A 17,916-nucleotide genomic window follows, 5' to 3' on the forward strand; every position below is an offset into this window, starting at 1 on the left:
AACTTGTTATAATGGTTTCGAAAGCGTCTTTTCCAGTTCAGCAAGTTCGCTTGCTATGGCTTTCTCAAACTAAATCCCGACCGTAGTAGCAGTGATACCTGTTTTTGGGGGTCTTGCCTCGAAGTCTGTTGGAAGGAAGTCTGACTTTGGCGTCCCTGGCATGAAGTTCTCGACTTTGTCTCTCCAATTCGAGGACAGCCCAACTTTAGGTGTCACATAAGATAGCTTCGGCAGGCTTAGGAGGCCTCAAATTTGCCGGCAACAAAGCACAGAGTCGAAAGCGAAAGAACACAAGGCAACGTACGACCATGGGATGGAGTGAATTGTATTCCTTCCCCTTTACTCCGGGTGCCCTAGATCTAGAAAATATTGCATGTCAACGAGATAGTTGTATGTAGACCAACTTCAACAGAGAGGAATTGCCATGATGACGGTAGTTGTAATGATGAGGTCGCTCTAAAACACCAAAACAAGTTCCGACAAACGAACTCTGGAGTTCCCAGGAGGATGACTAGACGCGTCTTTATAAGGTATCACCTAGGTATCAAACCTTTATAGTACTCGTGGTACGAGGCATGTGTTTCTCGGGAGGGGCTGGGAGTTGTCATTTTCCTGTGTCTTCTACCCGGCTCTTTTACACAAACCAACCTCACTCACTTCTCCCGCTTCTGGTGCCTCAGGCTGCGGGACATGAGGCCAAAGAACTGGAACGTGCGAGACCCGGAGGTATGGAAGAGCGAGAGATCGGATGCCGGAAATCGCCATGCGTATCTAGGGGTGGCAAGGTAAGGCTATTGAGTGCACGGGCGGAGGACAGCAAGGGACAAGAGGAATAAATGTGGGATGTCTAAGCTGAGCCGGACATTTCTGCTCACTCAACATGCCGGGGATCCGCGCATTCGTTGTGGGTGAAAGAAAATGAGAGAAAAAGGGACAGCATTGACCCAGTGTGGCGCATAGAACGGCAGTAGAGAAGTAGAAAAGATTCAGCAGGCTACAAGTACGGAGTATAATGGAGTAGTCCTCAATACAGGCGAAAGCGACGTTCGTTCTTCCAGTGCTGCTCCCGACTTTCGTGCTGTGCGTCAGATGCAGGGACGAAAATCTTCCTCCCGCAATATTATTGCCGCCGAACCAGTAAGCGAGCCGCTGGAACCCGAGGTGCCTAAGAAATCTAAACCTCTAGGCATCTTCCTTGGGGGCACCTGGCCACTCAACGCGCTGTCCAAAGTCCCCTGCTGATTCCTAGCGGGCAAGCTTATCGCTAACAAGCCGTTCTCTCTCCCCTAGACTGGCCTGGATGGGCGCCCGTGACTGCAGTGCTCCGTACAATCTCCACACACTTTCACCGGGCACTGCCAGTGGGACGCTCCTAGACACTTTACCTAGCCTGTCTTTTACGATTCCTAAACGACCTCGACTCGATCCTTTCCTCGTCTCCTCTCGCTATTCTTTCTTCGCCTCCGTGGGCTTTCACTCTCCCAAACGGCAGCAGTAGCCACAGAGGCCTGGACGACTCGGGCACGGGGGAGGGTACTGGTTACTTCTCAAGGTTAACTTCCTAGATCAACATCGCAGGTCGGGTTGACCGTCTGTCCTTCCTCAACTGTCCAGGATCGGGCAGGGAATGCTACACACCTACTCTACGGCGAAGGTCCCAGCGTTCGACGAGCAATCTCATAAACACCGCTTTCTGCAGCAGTATGCACACCTTTACCCTTCGCCTCAGTCCAGAGTCTTAGATACACCACTCCAGCCATCAACAAACAGCACAGACTAAGATGGCGCCGCTGACAAACCCCCCTCTAAACCAAACTGCGCCTTCAGACGACCACTTCTCGACCTTTCCCTCCACGGCCGCTCTCCAACTATCTGCCGAGAACATTGAACTCCCTCCTTCTCCTCAATATGAGGCATCCGACCTTCCGACCTTGGCTGCACCGGCCTCTCCTCCGATCGGTCTCGAATCTCATTCCAATGGCAGTGACTATTTCCAAAGCACCACACCTTCCCGTGCCCGCGCCCAGTCTCCTTCAAGAAGGGTAAGGCCACTGTCGACCGGTGGAATCATGGGCTTACCGCCTATGCAACGAGCCCACTCCTCCCCTGGGGTGGACTCATCGGGTCGATACATCGTCCCTTTTGCTACAAACAGACGACCCTCATCGCCGCTACACTCAGGACGGAGGCGCAGCCCCTTGAGGTCAGCAATGGAAGAGACGTACTCAAACTACCCGGGGATATCATCATGGAGCGGCTTGAACATTGAACCAAACATACCGGAGAACGAGGAACTCGAATTCTCGGGGGATATCGAAGCAACCCAACCCTCGCCCATTGCCTCATTTTCAAACACATTTCCCAGATCACGTCGCCGAATAGCAAGCCCATTGCATCAAAGCGCAAGTGCTCCGTCCCTGCATGCAAGAGCTGTGAGTCCTAGTTTGTCGGGGAGGACATCACCGTCACCATCCTTTGCCTCGCAGAAATACACCTACGAAGCATACCCGGCGTATTCGTTCAGCTCCACATCCAGTATGCCCAGCACTCCTACCTCTATCCGATCACGGTCGCCATCTATCAGCTCTCTTGAAACAATTGAGGATACTCCGGACGCCGAAGAGGCAGCCCTTCTTGAAGATGAAGAAGCAAAGCTGAAAGGTGAAGATGGCGAATTAGGTGATTTGCGAAGAAAACCCTCACTTGAGAGTCGCGCGAGCACCCTTCGAAGCAACAAGGAGAGGAAAAGATGGTCGGTTTGTGGGGCGGAGAGAAGGGCCGACTTCTCTTTGGAGCCGATCGAAGAATGATGAAGAGGCAAAAAGTCGGCCGGGCCGATTGGAATGAAATTTAATTTGGGCGTGGCTTCAGACACGAGGGAGTGTCATTACGGGCGCCCTAGGGTGGGCGTTGAATGAGAAACAGTCCAACAAAGATACCCGGATGGCATTGTGTTTTGCTTTTGTTGATGGCATGGGGATTATCCAACAGTCATGGTCACCGGTCATAGGTCATAGCTGCGATGTATGCTTGATGAGAAACGGAAATATGATATGAAGGCTTTGATTTGAATCTCGAGAGTCCCTGAATCCCATGCTCTCACTCACTCGCCTTACGCCGAGTTTTGGTTTGGCATCTGTCAAGTCACTTCAAGTTGCAGCCTTGTCGGGGGTATTTTAGCGCCGTGGATCGCCCGAGGCTGAACCCTGCATGAAATATGATCTGGCCAAATAAGCCTGAGCATTGGGAATTCCCGCCCTGTATGTAACTGCGCCCGAGATTGGACACCACCACTCGAGTCAAACCTTGGACCCGTATCGAAGACAACAGTCCCTGATGTCTTCTCACACATTCTATAGGCTTGGAGAGTAGAGACGTCGAGTATCTCTCGCATCCAGATGGATGCCTTCGGCCAACGTGGCCTCGACGAGGCCGCCTTTGGCGACACTGGCTTGTCGGGGCTCAGGACGTTTGATGCTTTCCGTGAGTACACTTTGCCCCAAATTTGACCATGATTACCAGCGCGGGATCAAGGCTACCGACCCGCGTGCAATTGCTTCAGACCCTCTACCAGACCAGTCGCTGACATACTTCCTTCCCTTCGCAGCCAAAACCAAACCGAGCTACACTTCCGCCACGGCACGCGGGGGTCAATGGACACTGGCGATCATCATCCTCTGCACATGCCTCACAATGAACGAGTTGCGAACGTGGTGGACGGGGAGCGAAACACATCACTTCTCAGTCGAACGGGGCGTCGGGCACGAACTGCAACTCAACCTGGACATCGTGGTGGCGATGCCGTGCCACGACCTGCACGTGAACGTGCAGGACGCGGCCATGGACCGGATCATGGCGGGAGATCTCTTGACGAAAGAAGACACGAACTTTGCAGTCTGGACGGACCCGCGACAGCGGTGGCTACGCAAGAAACACAGGCGCGCCCAGTACCAGGGGCTCCACGGCGGCGACGGCCAGCGCGAGAAGGAGGAGGAAGAAGACTCACACGTCAGCCACGTGCTGGGCCACATGCGAGAGAACCAGGGGCGCAAGTTTACCAAGTCGCCGCATCTGCGCGCCGGCATGGCGGTTGACAGTTGTCGAATCTACGGCTCGCTCGAGGGCAACAAGGTGCAGGGGGACTTCCACATCACGGCGCGCGGGCACGGCTACATGGAGTTCGGGATGCAGCAGCACCTGGACCACGGGCGGTTCAATTTCTCCCACCATATCAACGAGTTGTCGTTTGGTCCGCACTACCCCGGCCTGCTGAACCCGTTGGACAAGACCTCGGCCGTCACCCCGACCGCGCATTTCATGCGGTACCAGTACTACCTGTCCATTGTGCCGACCATCTTCACGAAGCGTCGTGTCGCCACGAGCACCGGCGCTCTCGACCCGGCCGCCATCCCGCAGCCGCCGACGCTCGACATGGCGCCGAACTTGAAGCGCGACAAGGACGGCATCATCCGCCACGTCCCCAACCCCCAGGCCGGTCGGGATTCGAAATCCGTGTTCACGAACCAGTATGCCGCCACGTCGCAGTCGCGCGAGGTGCCTTCCAACACCGTCCCGGGCGTCTTTTTCAAGTATGATATCGAGCCAATCCTGCTGATCGTCAGCGAGCAGAGGTCCAGCTTTCTGGGATTGATCGTAAGGCTCGTCAATGTCATCAGCGGCGTCGTGGTCGCCGGTGGTTGGATGTTTCTGCTGACCGAGTGGGCCGCTGAGGTCTGGGGCCGCCGGAGGCAGAGGAGAAATACCGGGCTTGGGGTCATTAATGGCGACATCAACGGCGACCTGGATCTGAAGCGCTGAAGTCTGCCATCTCCACTACATGATACAGGGGTCGCTCGTACACCAAAGGACACATCACTCTAGCCAAGGGAAAGAATACTTGATGCGGACACATAGCAGCGGCTATATCCTGCGTGGAGTTGCGTTGGTCAAAGTGGCAGCGAATGGCCGTGGTAGCAAAATACTGGGGCAAATAGAACTACAAGGCTTCATCCAGGGTGCGTACTCAGCAGTGCAGTTGGATATAGCATCCCGCGCAGTCTCTAAATGTAGGGGCACTGGAGTCTACATCTTGATGCTACCGCGATAGCAAAATAAGGATATTTTAGCATGCGAAAACAATGCGTTAAGCCGAAAGGGCTCTGATAGTAGCGTTATTCCAAACACGATCGCTCTGTCCTAGCCAATTCTCTGCATGTGGTTCTTGACTAGATCCTCTAGATCCCGCAGATCGAGGTGTTGATACAAATTGTCATTCATCGCTCATCAGATCATAAAAAGTATGGACATGAGGGGGCAAGGAAGACCTCGACGGCATGAGATGCGTGGCATATCCATTGTATCCTGGCCTGAGCGACAAAGTGGCATTCTGTAAGTTGAGGCAGCAAATGTTCGCAGCTTCTTCTACCGAACATCGATCAGAGTCTGTTGTCCGATTCTCTAGACTTGTCGCGACGCAGTGGAATTGCCCTGGCAAAAAGGGCCAGAGCGCAAATAGATCCAGGTTATGATCCCACATCACTTTTTCAAGACGCTGCCCTCCCATGTGCCACGACATCGCGGTAAACATCCTCCGGAAGCTCCCTCACAATCAGAACTGTCATCTTGATTACCTCGTCAGCATTGAGGTTCGGGAAACTTCTTAGCATCTTTGCAGGGCTTGGTTCGCCCAGAAGCTTGTCCTTGAGCAACAAGAGCTGGGCGACGACGCATATAACATTCAGGTGCACCCCGAACGCAAACAAAAAGTCCCATAGCTTCAGGACTTCCGGGAGAGGCGGCGTGCATGCGCAAAGAGTAAGAACGGACGGGAAGGCGTAAATTTTGGCTGGTAATGATTTGCTGAGCAAGAAGGAAGAGAGGGTGGGGTTGATGTACGAAAGGATTCGGTCGATCAAGTCCAATCCCCTATGGACCCCGGACATGGTCGGGGAAAGGTAGGATGGAATATGCTCGGTTAGGAGGCAGGTGAGAATGGCGTAGGCTTGAGATTCGGAGCGCGAGGCGTATAGCAAGGGTGCTGCAAGGACGTTGATGCCCTGGAGGTAAGTCGCCTGAGGGTATTTCAGTGCAAAATCACTCAGAGGATTCGAAGACTGTTCGTCGTGAATGCGCCAGGCGGTAGCATTCAGCAGTCTTGTCAGGCTTGCATCTGTAACGCGTCGTTTGAACAGCGTATCAGTCGCGAGTGTGCGAAACACATCATTGGAAATCTTCTCATACGCTGGACTCCGACTACGATGAATCAGGCCAAGGTATGTATCGGTGGGCAGCGGAGCCACATTCAACAGTGTAAGCCACAAGTATATCCGGTAATCCGACATGCCTTCCTTGCTCGCCGTCACACCGCTGGTGAGGATCGAGTGGCGAAGCAAAGAGAGCGCAGAGGACGGAGTGGTTCCAGGAGGTGGACCGTCGCGAAGGGTCATTTCTAGACTGGATTTGCGAGCGTGACTAGCGATATGATTCGAAGACGGGATTGAAGGAGCTGGTCGGCGGGAGTTGCGTGGTGCGTATGGTAGAGGGGCGTCGCTATTGGCACGAGCTCGGGAGGTGACAGTGGTATTTGCGCTGGACATGTTTGAGGCGACGTTGGACGAGGCAAGTGGTTGATTGAGTTGTTCTCGCGAGGGTTTGGTAGATATTCCAGCACGAGGTCTTAGATTGGAGGACTGGGTGCCCATGTTGGCGGCGGAAGAGAGCTGGTTGTGGGATTGCAGTCTGCGAATGCCACGAGACTTCTCATGAAAGGTGAGGTTTGGGAGGCTGTTCTTCTCCGGCGATTCAGGCAACCTGACACAGGTAGGGTCGGGAGATGGAGGGAAGCCATGTCGACTGGCGACCTTATGTGGGGAGACGGATGCTGTCATGGTATGTTGTGTTTCTGGGGGACGCCGGCAGTAGGCAGTAGGCCCAGACGGGATGGAGACAGGGAAGAGCGCGCCAGAGTTGGTGTATACTTTATATCTGGTAAAGCGAGTGAGGTGGAAGGAGCCGGTGTTGCAGACCAGCCACGATTTTCCTGGTGGCAGCGGGTGGTGTAGCGATGCCCCGCCAAACTGCGCCCTGGAATCTCTCAGACGCGATTCCGACGCGTCTTCCCCAGCGCCGGACCAGGGGACAGGGATCTGTGTGTTTCGGGGGCTGACCACCCTCACTTGTTCAGTTCAGCAGTGCGGACGACGGACATGAGCCCTGGAGCTCATCAGTCTGGTGTAATTGTACCCCGTACGCAGCAGTACAAACAATCATCTGGCCCCGATGCTCTGTTCGCCAACGCATGATGACCTGCAGCACATCGCAGACCGTGGTCAAGTCCCCAGCCATTCGCTTGAGGGCGATGGCGCCATTGAGGACAAACTGCTTCCGCTTTACGGATACCGTGATGAGGCTAGAGAGGCATACTATAGGCTTGACCTGGGCTCCGCGCAAGCCGCCCGCCCATCTCCACCGAGCACACCGCCAACCCTGGACAGCTTTCAGAGACGGTGGTACACCAATCGTTCCTACGTTCATTTACGTCCTTCCAGGTTTCAGAAGCCGCTGTTCATCAGGACCATCTGAGGTATCTCGATGACGACTCGGCTTTATATTAGCGGTGGCCGATACCAATATTTGAAAGGTTCCAATAAGCATTGAGTCTAATTTTTCCCACATTGCAAAGCAATGGCTGGACGCCGCCCTTCCGAGACCAGTGCCCTTCTGAATGAGCATGGGATCGATGACATACGGAAGTCCCTTGCCCAAGTGGATCAGAGGCTATATGGCACGGCTGGGGAAGAGGAGGCAGTTCTCGATAAAGGTGCCGACCTCGAGACCGACTGGAAAGCCGAGACCGGCCTTTTGGCCCGGTATTCCGGTCCCCTGATACTGACATATATCTTACAATACTCTTTCAGTTTGGTCACTGTGCTGGTCGCTGGTCGGTTGGGCACGAAGGAGCTCGGGGCGGCGTCGCTCGCAACCATGACGGCCAATATCACGGGTCTCTGCATCTACGAAGGATTGGCAACGAGTCTCGACACACTGACTTCTCAAGCATATGGGAATGGCAAAAAGCATCTGGTGGGCCTACATGTCCAGCGCATGAGCCTGTTGGTGTGTGTTGTGACCATTCCCATCGGCGCCCTCTGGATATGCTCGCCTTGGATCCTGTCTGCGCTGGTACCAGAGAAGGACGAGGCCATTTTGGCCGGGAATTTCATGAGAATCTACCTGATAGGGGCCCCGGGCTGGGCGATATTTGAAGCCGGCAAGCGACTTTGCCAGGCACAGGGCGACTTTACTGCATCACTCGTCGTGATTGCTATCTGCGCCCCCTTGAACGTTCTCTGGAACTGGCTCCTGGTATTCCGCTTCAAGTTGGGCTTTGCAGGCGCTGCATGGGCAGTTACCATTTCCAACAATCTCCAACCGATCGTTTTGGCCCTTTATATCCGGTATCTGGCTCAGTCAAACCTTCAGTGTTGGCCGGGACTGGATCTTCGTCGAGCATGTCAGCACTGGGCCCCGATGATCAAATTGGCCATTCCTGGAGTCCTCATGACCTTTTCTGAGTGGCTGGCCTTCGATATTCTCACCATTGCGGCTGGCCACCTGGGCGAAACAGACCTTGCCGCGCAATCTGTTCTGATGACAGTGGCGGTGACCATGTTTCACATTCCCTTCCCCATCTCCATCGCAGCGTCAACCCGCTTTGGCAATCTCATCGGATATGGAGCGTTGAAGGCAGCTCGGACGGCATGGAGGACGCACTATCTGCTATTTGTGTGTATCGGGATATTTGATGTTGTCGTGCTGACCTCTAGCCGACACGTCATCGCGGCCATATTTACCAGCGACGGTACTGTACGTGCTATTGTTTCGAAGGTTATCCCCATCATGGCAGCCGCACAATTCTTCGATGCCCTCTTGGCCATCTCGAACGGCCTTTTGCGTGGCCTAGGGAGACAGAAGGTCGGCGGTTGGGTCAACCTGGGCGTTTATTACCTTTTTGCCCTGCCGCTGTCCTTTCTCTTGACATTCGGACCGCCCCAGATGGGTTTGGGAGGGTTGTGGATCGGCCCCTGTTCAGGGCTGGCTTGTGCCTCCATCACCATGGCGGCATACATGCGCTTTACAAACTGGGAGAAAGCGGTTGAAGATGCTCGGGCTCGAGAAGAGTAAGACGGGCGGTCAGCTGATACATGAAACGCACCATGGATGATACCTCACGGGGTGGAACTGCCGCCATTTGTTGGTGGAAAAGATGATGAAAAGCGTGAAATCGTTTAGGCGCAAGATGGGATGCACCAATAGATAACACTCGTTCGATGATGTTCAGTCTGAATACAAAGGATAAAGAATCCTCCCATCCAATCCATTCACGTCCGGTGGCTGACGTCCGCTATGGCTTGCCGCTGTCAACCGTAGACAGCCGGGGTCTGGTTGGCCGTCACGCCAGTTGTATATTGGACCATGACCACGATTCGCCTTCGCCTTCGCCATGTCACCTCCAACGCGGATTCAATTCCTTGATGTCTCCATCTGGATTCGACTGTATGTCCACTAGCAATGTTACTGTGGTCAGACTCCGCGTGGTTTCCGCTCTGTTCGCAGTATGTGCGTAGACGCCGCTGCGATGATCGAATACAAGATAAGGACGGGACGTGCACCTCGCTTCGCGACATACCATGTAGATATCTATCCGTACGAAGAAGAGAATTGTCTGCCCTTGACGAGTGTGTCCCCCCTTGTCAGTAGGATCGCGTACGGAGCCTTTCACTCTGGACATCTATCTGGCAGCAATTCGAAAACCCGAGATGGCCGGCCACATGGACCTAGCGGAATACCTTTTCCGAAGAATCCATCAGATTGGCGTGAGAGCGGTCCACGGCGTGCCGGGGGACTACAACCTGACTGCGTTGGACTACATCGAGCCCGCCGGCCTGAGCTGGGTCGGCAATGCCAACGAGCTGAACGCCGGGTACGCGGCCGACGGGTATGCGAGGATCAGGGGCGTCTCTGCTCTGGTCACGGCCTTTGGCGTGGGCGAACTCTCGGCCATCAACGCCGTGGCCGGCGCGTACGCGGAGAGGGCGGCCGTCATCCACATCGTCGGCGCCGTTCCCACCCACGTCCAGGAGCAAGGCTTGTGCATGCATCATTCCCTGGGAGATGGGAACTTCCGCGTCTTCGCCGACATGGCGGCCAACATCACCGTGGCGCAGGCCAACCTGACCGACGCTGAGACGGCCGCGGCCGAAATCGACAGATGCCTCCGAGAATGTGTGCTGCAGAGTCGCCCCGTCTACATCGAGCTGCCCACCAACATGGTCAAGGCGAGAGTGTCGGCCGCCGGCCTGGCCAGCCCGATTGACCGTTCGTTGCTGGTGCCGGCCAACGACGAGGCCGTCGAGGACAGCAAGGCCGACCTCATCCTCGGCAAGATCTATGCGTCCAAGCAGCCGTTCATCATTGTCGACGGCTTCACCTCTCGCTACGGCATCCGCGACGAAGCTGACGAGCTGGTCCGAGTCACCGGGTTCCCCACGTCCACCACTCCATTTGGCAAGGGCATCGTCAACGAGACATACCCCAATTTTCATGGCATCTATGCCGGCATGGCCGGCAAGCAGATCTACATGCCTTGGGCCCGGGGATGCGACGTCGTCATCCGACTTGGTCCCTTGCCCAGCGACGTCAACACCTTCGGGTTTAGTACGACGCCAGATCCCACCATCACCATCACCTTCGAGCGTGACTCCGTCGAGATCGAGGGCACGCAATACCGAGGCCTGCACGTCAAGTCGCTTCTGCGGAAGATCCTGACCAGACTCGACAAGACCAAGTTACCCAAATACGACCCGTATCCCGACCTGGGCGATCTGAGAGCGCAGCTGAAGGCGTTGCCCCCGACGGGCAAGGACGACACCATTGACCAAGCCACGTTTTGGCAGCGCATCTCGAATTTCTTACAGCCCGGCGACATCGTGTTGACCGAGACAGGCACGCCCTCCGTCGGTGGCCGAGATATCGTCCTGCCACCCAACACCACCCTCATCAACTCCTCGATCTGGCTCTCGATCGGATACATGCTGGGCGCGTGTGCCGGGGTAGCATTGGCTCAGCGCGAGATGGTCGCCGAAGGAAGCCAGCCGCAAGGCCGTACCGTCCTCTTCGAAGGCGACGGCAGTCTGCAGATGACGGTGCAAGTCTTCTCGGATATCATCCGCAACCGGCTGGATGTGGTGGTGTTCGTCATCAACAACGACGGATACACGATCGAGAGATGGATCCACGGCATGAAGGCCGGGTACAACGACATCCCTCCGTGGAGATACCTCGACGCGCCCACCTTTTTCGCCGCCCCCGAGCACGACCCTGCCTATCCCGTCTTCACCAAGCGCGCTGAGACCTGGGGCGAACTGAACGACGTCTTGGCCAACCCCGATCTCCAACGCGGCAAAGGGCTCAATATCGTCGAGGTCATCATGGCCAGAGATGACGCCCCCGAGGTTCTGAAGAGGTTGGTCGAGAGTACCTCGCGCCGCAATAGTGGTGTCTCCGAACGGCCCAAGGCCATCACTCATGAGGAGAAGGTCATGAAGGTTGCCGGCTGACTTAGGGAAGCCTCAAACCACCCCACCCGGGTTCCGGAGCGGTTGTTTGGTTCGGCGTGGAGGTAGGTACCTGAGATACCTGAGGTACCTAGGTAGGTATGTATGTATCCGTACTCCGTACGTCTTTTGGCTCACGTGGGCCGAGCCTGTGAGCCAGCTTTACTGGTTGCTGGTGGGTTGGGTTGGGTTGGCTGTTAGCGCTATGCTCTTGCGTTTGTTTGTATTCACCTACCATGTATAGTGTCAATTCGACCAAAGAACTGGCGAGTCCAAGGGACGGGTGGGTTTCGCCTTGCCAGAGGATGATACTCGACGAGAGATCTAGCAAACTATGGGTACCTAGTACGTTATAGCTAACAGAACTTGACGCCTTACGTTACGTCGTGAGTCTAGCAATGGGTCATACACTGCCAAATGGGAAGATGAATGACCGTGCTGCCACTGTTTGCATGTTCCAGAATCAGTAGTCAGTAGCATCTCCCGTCTCTTTGATAAGGTTGGTCATCTGATGCAGGGTCGGATTTCATGCACATGACGGCGACCATCGGCCATCAGCCATCAGCCATCGACAATCGCCATGCGAGAGTAGGGCAGTCCCCTCGCCTGGATAAGTGGACCTGCGATATCAATATGTGGAGGCAACGCAAAATCAAACCGACGACGCATCTCAATTTCCAGTCAGATGCTCAGAATGCGGAGAACGCGCATGATTCCATTCGCTCAAACACCTTAAGATATCCAATCATCCCTTCGTGACGACGTACCCATACGCCTTTACTTTCTTGTAGCATAGAGTAAACACTTCTCCCACCAATCCCTCAACATGAGCACGGCCGCTCTACCATCGTCCCGTTTCTCCGTTCCATCAGGATTGCCCATGATGATGGCAAACACCCAAAATACTGCCACAACCCAAGCGGCAACCGCATTCGGGATACTCAGAATAGGAGACACCAGATGGATGAAAATCAAACACCAAGGACTAAACTCGAACGTGTGAGCGTCATCCAGTGACTTGGCAACTATCATCTGTAGATGATTTCGGAACACAGGAGCCACCATGCGCACCAGAGATATGCTCGGTGAGTATTCTCGACGACATAGTTGAAGTGGAAGGAGCAGCGTCATTGCGAGGATGGCGAGAACCGTGACTATGGCGCTGAAAAGACAGTAGACAGGGTCCAGAAGAGACATCCAAAACTAGAATTGTCAGTGTCCAAGTCAAAGGTCGGGGGTGGTTAAAAAGGCCTGTACCAGTATCCACAAAGCATGGTCGATCTCGTTATCCTCTTCTACACGGTCTTCCTGTATGTACCGGAAAATGGCCGTGTTATCTTCTATCATTTCAGATGGCCCAACGTCGCTCATGTGGACTCCAGTTGGCGCTTGTGAACTCTGATATGTCTGTCTGACAACCAAGTCTCCCATAATGCCGCTCTCTGCCCGGGGGCTGAACTGGTATGATTTGCTTTGTAGGTAGTTTTTGTAGTCTGAACAGGCGGATGAGCCTGACTCGCCGCTAGAGACCGAACTCTGGACTCGACTCGGGTCTGTCCTAGGAGCCAGAAGGGAACTTCGAGGATGGGGGCTGACATGGGCCACTGAAGGGCGAGACAGCGAAGAGATAGGCGGGTATGGGTATTGGTATTGAGCTGTAGGAGATGTAGGACTGGTTCGACGTTCATAGTATGCGGCAGAATGTCCCATAGGCGGGCAATCCGAGTCGGGTGCCATGTTACTGGGCAAACGGACAAGGACGATGGGATTCTTCTGGGAGAGCTCGTCCCATCACCAAGGTGGTAGGGGCTGGCGAGCTGGTCTGAGGTCGGGAAGACCTGGTGGAGGATTTCCTGTAGGACAAAGATGAGGTGACATGAGGAGCCAGCGACATCAATAAAATAGGGAACATGGTTATAAGAAGGAAACACCGCAGGACTGCGACAGTCTTGTCTTCTGGGATCATCCTCCGCCATCTCGCGCTCCTGCGCCGCTGGGCTTCTTCTGCCAATGCTTGGCCGCTGGGCAAAAACTTGGCGATGGATATGCTCGAAACAGTGCACGCGATACCCAAACCTTTACCGTAGGGCACGATGCCACGGGTATGAGGATGCCGGGCGAGCTTCCGCGCCGCTGGCCATGTCTGGGTTGCCTACCAACTGGTAGTTGTGAATGTTGTTGGATTTGCCGGAAAAGACGTGTTCAAAATCGCACTCTCAACCCAGATGCCCAGGACTTGGCAGACTTGTCCTCCAAGTCGTACATAGTACTAATTGGCAGTACGGATACTCCGTATGGAGCAGCACGGCTACGTACCGCCGGGTGCCGCAAATTCGGCGAGGGGAGGACGGATACACACGGTCACGCGATCCAAATAATTTGATTATCATCATCATCATCATCATCATCATCATCATCATCATCATCATTATTACCACCATTATTGCCTACTAGGTAGTATTAGGTACACATTAGGAAGCATGACCAGTAGAGGTTGAGCGCAATGCAGTGGTAATCGGTATGGAGTCAACATCCCTTGGAAGCTTGGGAGGCTCCTCAGTCTAACGCAGCCTGCTCGATGATCCCACCAATCCCCCCTGACTTGATAGGCTTAGGAGGTCTAAGGGCCCCTCCATCCCGAAGACTGGACTCTTATTACGGACAAGTTCTCGGCGCCAACGGTTGCTGGCATGTAGTCACATGTGCAACCCAAGGCTGTGGGAAGCCTTGTCGCGAACTCTTCGTCTAGGATATTTGTCGTGGATGAAAGGGTTCAGAAGAATCGAAAACACCATGCAAGTGCTCAGTCCTGACCTGAGCCTGGATGCGTCCTTCAACTTCATATCTCTTTGCTCACCGGGAGTCAGAGCTGCCTCGAGAAAAAACAAAACTGGCCAGTCGAGAGGCCTGGGCGGAGATGTCTACCGTAGAATACTAGGTACGTACTAGCACTACTCCGTACTAAGGGCGTGACTATAATTGATCACGTGATCAAACTGCAACTGTCACCATGTGATTCGAAAACTTTACATAATCAATTGGACAATCTCTTTTAATGCACCCTCACAGTGTTTTCCCTTTTGACGCTGTTGTACCTCTCATGTACCTCCTTCGTACTCCGTAGAGGATCCGTGAAGAGACAAGTCACAGAATCTGCTGCAGCAGTTTGTGCGAGCTTGTTCAAATGTTCATTGCAGGAGCCGTGAGTGCATCACGCATTTCAACAGCCGCGTGTCTATTTGAGAAGTACTTCGTGCATTGAGCCCGACACCAAGTCTCCTGTTGTCTTACAACTCGTTTGTAGAGTTGTAGTCGGTGGATTCAAGAGTGTTGTTTCTCCCCCTGCATGGAATGGCAGATCATCCTCAACCTCAATGGACCCCGGTGGCAAAAGATTGATAAGAAGCATCATTCAGCCTGGATGATGTCTTCTCACTGTTTGCTCATCTCAAACAGCAATCGTTCAGCGACTGTTTATGTCTGCAGCGATGTATCCAGCTCAAGGAGGGATATCGCATTGGATCTATGGGCTTTTCCTGGCCTCGGAGGCTTTCCCTTGGCTGTTCGGCGTTGCAATTGCTTCAAGACTAGGAATTCGGGATATCAGCGACTAGAGAACGGTACCGGTTTGACGGGCAAATCCTTCAATAGATGCCTCGACCTCCTGGAAGATGGTTCCCTTCCCAAAATATGAGGATTTTCCACTGAAGTTCGAGGTCGGACACCAGTTTAGGCGAATGTTTGTGAGCATGATCACCAGAAATGTGAAAGCAAGTCACCACACTTGCCGTGTTGTCTTCCTAGACAAGCTCTTCTCCAACAACGTGCAATCCTCCTAAATTTCAACCACCGGAGGGTTCTGGCCCATAAGCTTGTCCCAGGACACCGAGAGACCAAGACGGTCGCACGGCTAACGTGCGGGCCAAGAATTCCCCTTTGGCCTGGTGCCATATAACTTTTCGTTCGAAAGTGCAGAGGCGGATCAATTCGAAGGTATCATTTTTCCAGAACAAACAAATGTGCTCGTATGACTAAAAACACGATCTTTTGAGTGCTGTAAGGAGACGTCCAAAGTTCCCAGATCTCTGTCGAGGTGCATCCAAAGCTCACGGGTATAGGACATCCGCTATGACCGTAAGGACGGAATCAACTTGCACTGCGCGGACGTTGTGCAAGCTGGAGACAAATTGTCTACTCTAGGTAGGGTCGGTGGGCGCCGACAGGATAGGACAAACACCGAGTTTGCTTGTGACTGCTCATACACGTCGTTTCAACAAGGCCTGTCGTACCACATGTCCGGGTCCCCTCTCAGGGTCCCTCGTGTAGAACAATCAAGTTTGGTAGCAATGCAGTCAACCACCCGAAGACTGTGCAACAAGCACTCTGAAATCCGGGTTGCGCTAGTCTGGCTGCACCTGCCCGAATCTTGTTTTTGCAATCAGAACCGTGGAGTCTGACCGGACGAGATGCGCCCAGCGAGCTTAGACGCAGGGAGATCGGAAATGGACACTCTTCCAACCATGATCACGTAGTTGATAGCGGCCAGTAATAAGATCTGACCCAACAGGATTGGAGCACGACATCTTAAACAACAGCATGGCGCGGCCGCATAGCTCTGTTTAGTTGAAGTCACCACGACAGCGGTGTCTGTACCAAGCCCGCGTGGGTGACGCAAGGGGTTGACGCCGTGTCTGGTTTCTCTGTCAAATGTGTAACCTGCCATACTACAGTTGATGTAGCACGGAGACAGCTGATCAAATTATGGAAGATGGGTGTCAAGTCCTGTCAACCAAGCCTCCTTCTGTGATGGGGCCAGATAGATGGATTGACCGACGATGTTCCATGCTACCCATTTTAGCCTCAGGTAGTGATGGATGCTCTGCTGTAGTCAATTCAGCGATTAGAGTAGCCTCAAAGTGTGGGCTTTCTTGCTCCCGCAGTAATTCCTGCGTGGGTGAACAATTTTACCTTTCGAGGGATGGAAACGACATCACTGCATAATGTTCTGTAGAATTTGACAGCCCGTCTTGGGTATCCCATATTCGGACGCGAGAGACGTCTTCTCCGGCACGATGAATGACAGGTGCACGCCGGCCTGCCCAGGCCCGTGGCAAGTTTTGGCAGTGCTGCCAGTCACGCCAGAGTCCCTGTCTGGGACACCCCTCGTTGGGTAGGGGAGAATGTAGCAGCTAAGTAGTAAACACACACCCTGACAGCTCCAGCCCGGGATCGTCACGCAGTAGAAGGGAGCGGCGAGGGGCGGATGGCTGGCAGGATCATGGGTGGAGCCTCAGGTAAGACGAGCATCGGCGGTTTGATTCGGAGTCGACCCATGGGGCCCAGGGCCCGCAAGCCTTAGGAGCCACAGTTTCCGAGCATGCGGAGGCCTAACGATGCCTAGGTGCCCGGGACCTTAGTGGCAGCACCACGCCTGAAGCGATTGTACTGGCGCCCGTCCCTCGCCGCCGCGCTGAAATAAGCCACAGAGAAAAGAAGCTCTGGGGCTCGTGACCCTCGGTTCCTGATGGAGATGGAAGCCATTTTCCGTGGGAAGCGAGGACAGAGCCCCACGGCTGTTAAATAGGCGTGTTCTTAAGGAGTCTCTGAACCATTGGCGGACGACTGATCCGGCCGGTCTGCAGCAGTGATGGATGTACGGTGTAATGGTGAATCAGGACGCAATCAAAGGACCTGGGGCTGCGGGTTTTATAGCACCAAACAGAAGGAGAAATGACGGACAGCTGCTAGGTGCACCGGGAAGGAGGAGATGGTTGGCCAGGAATCTCGTCTTCGGCCGGTCGCTTGCTCATCGCGCCAGTCTAGGTTCTGGAAACAGGCGAAGATTGGCAGCAGAGCTCGTGGAGGAAGACATGGAGCTAGGGCCTTTAGGCGTCGGCTAGTCAAGGCTTCGGCTGTGGAGACTGCCTATCTGCCTAGACCTAGTCGGAGAGCAGTTGGCCAGGAAGAGGCATGGGCCTGGAGCAACACACAAGTCCCGGCGCGGCGTCGACGAAGCGAGAAAACGCCTTCTCCTTCTCCTGCGAACAGGGGGCGCTTTAAGCCCTTTCATTTCGTCACTGACGGCCACACCTCATTTGATCTTCTGCTGGGGGTCATTTGCATGCTGATGAACAGGGTGGACCGCGCCATCGCCGCTCCTTTGAGTGGTGCACTGGTGGCTGGCTCTTTGCAGACGTTGACTACGGAGTACATACTGCTTAGGGCGCCCCTGGCAGGCGAGCTTGGCCTTGGGTTAGCCTCACGGAGCATTATTAGCAGCTGCCAGCTGGAGGTCTGTTCA

The 17,916-nt window shown here is 54.3% G+C and overlaps 6 protein-coding genes across 6 annotated transcripts; 4 read left to right on the forward strand and 2 right to left on the reverse strand.

Annotated features, from left to right (window-relative positions):
• Positions 1 to 1,781: 1,781 nt before the first annotated feature.
• A1O3_10331 (uncharacterized protein) lies at positions 1,782 to 2,810 on the forward strand (the record flags this gene model as incomplete). Its single annotated transcript, XM_007740421.1, has 1 exon — positions 1,782 to 2,810. One exon carries the CDS (start codon positions 1,782 to 1,784, stop codon positions 2,808 to 2,810), a length of 1,029 nt encoding a protein of 342 aa, XP_007738611.1.
• A 588-nt stretch (positions 2,811 to 3,398) lies between these two features.
• On the forward strand, positions 3,399 to 4,818 carry A1O3_10332 (uncharacterized protein; the record flags this gene model as incomplete). Its single annotated transcript, XM_007740422.1, has 3 exons — positions 3,399 to 3,483; positions 3,608 to 4,371; positions 4,459 to 4,818. 3 exons carry the CDS (start codon positions 3,399 to 3,401, stop codon positions 4,816 to 4,818), a joined length of 1,209 nt encoding a protein of 402 aa, XP_007738612.1.
• A 725-nt stretch (positions 4,819 to 5,543) lies between these two features.
• A1O3_10333 (uncharacterized protein) lies at positions 5,544 to 6,887 on the reverse strand (the record flags this gene model as incomplete). The annotated part of the gene is made up of 1 exon (XM_007740423.1): positions 5,544 to 6,887. The coding sequence occupies one exon, from the start codon at positions 6,885 to 6,887 to the stop codon at positions 5,544 to 5,546; it is 1,344 nt and encodes a 447-aa protein (XP_007738613.1).
• A 796-nt stretch (positions 6,888 to 7,683) lies between these two features.
• On the forward strand, positions 7,684 to 9,183 carry A1O3_10334 (uncharacterized protein; the record flags this gene model as incomplete). Its single annotated transcript, XM_007740424.1, has 1 exon — positions 7,684 to 9,183. The coding sequence occupies one exon, from the start codon at positions 7,684 to 7,686 to the stop codon at positions 9,181 to 9,183; it is 1,500 nt and encodes a 499-aa protein (XP_007738614.1).
• A 635-nt stretch (positions 9,184 to 9,818) lies between these two features.
• On the forward strand, positions 9,819 to 11,618 carry A1O3_10335 (uncharacterized protein; the record flags this gene model as incomplete). Its single annotated transcript, XM_007740425.1, has 1 exon — positions 9,819 to 11,618. One exon carries the CDS (start codon positions 9,819 to 9,821, stop codon positions 11,616 to 11,618), a length of 1,800 nt encoding a protein of 599 aa, XP_007738615.1.
• A 774-nt stretch (positions 11,619 to 12,392) lies between these two features.
• Positions 12,393 to 13,352, reverse strand: A1O3_10336 (uncharacterized protein; the record flags this gene model as incomplete). The annotated part of the gene is made up of 2 exons (XM_007740426.1): positions 12,393 to 12,818; positions 12,873 to 13,352. 2 exons carry the CDS (start codon positions 13,350 to 13,352, stop codon positions 12,393 to 12,395), a joined length of 906 nt encoding a protein of 301 aa, XP_007738616.1.
• Between the last annotated feature and the right edge of the window lie 4,564 nt (positions 13,353 to 17,916).

The sequence above is a fragment of the Capronia epimyces genome, assembly GCF_000585565.1.
Source record: "Capronia epimyces CBS 606.96 chromosome Unknown aczIQ-supercont1.11, whole genome shotgun sequence".
Lineage (NCBI taxonomy): Eukaryota > Fungi > Ascomycota > Eurotiomycetes > Chaetothyriales > Herpotrichiellaceae > Capronia > Capronia epimyces.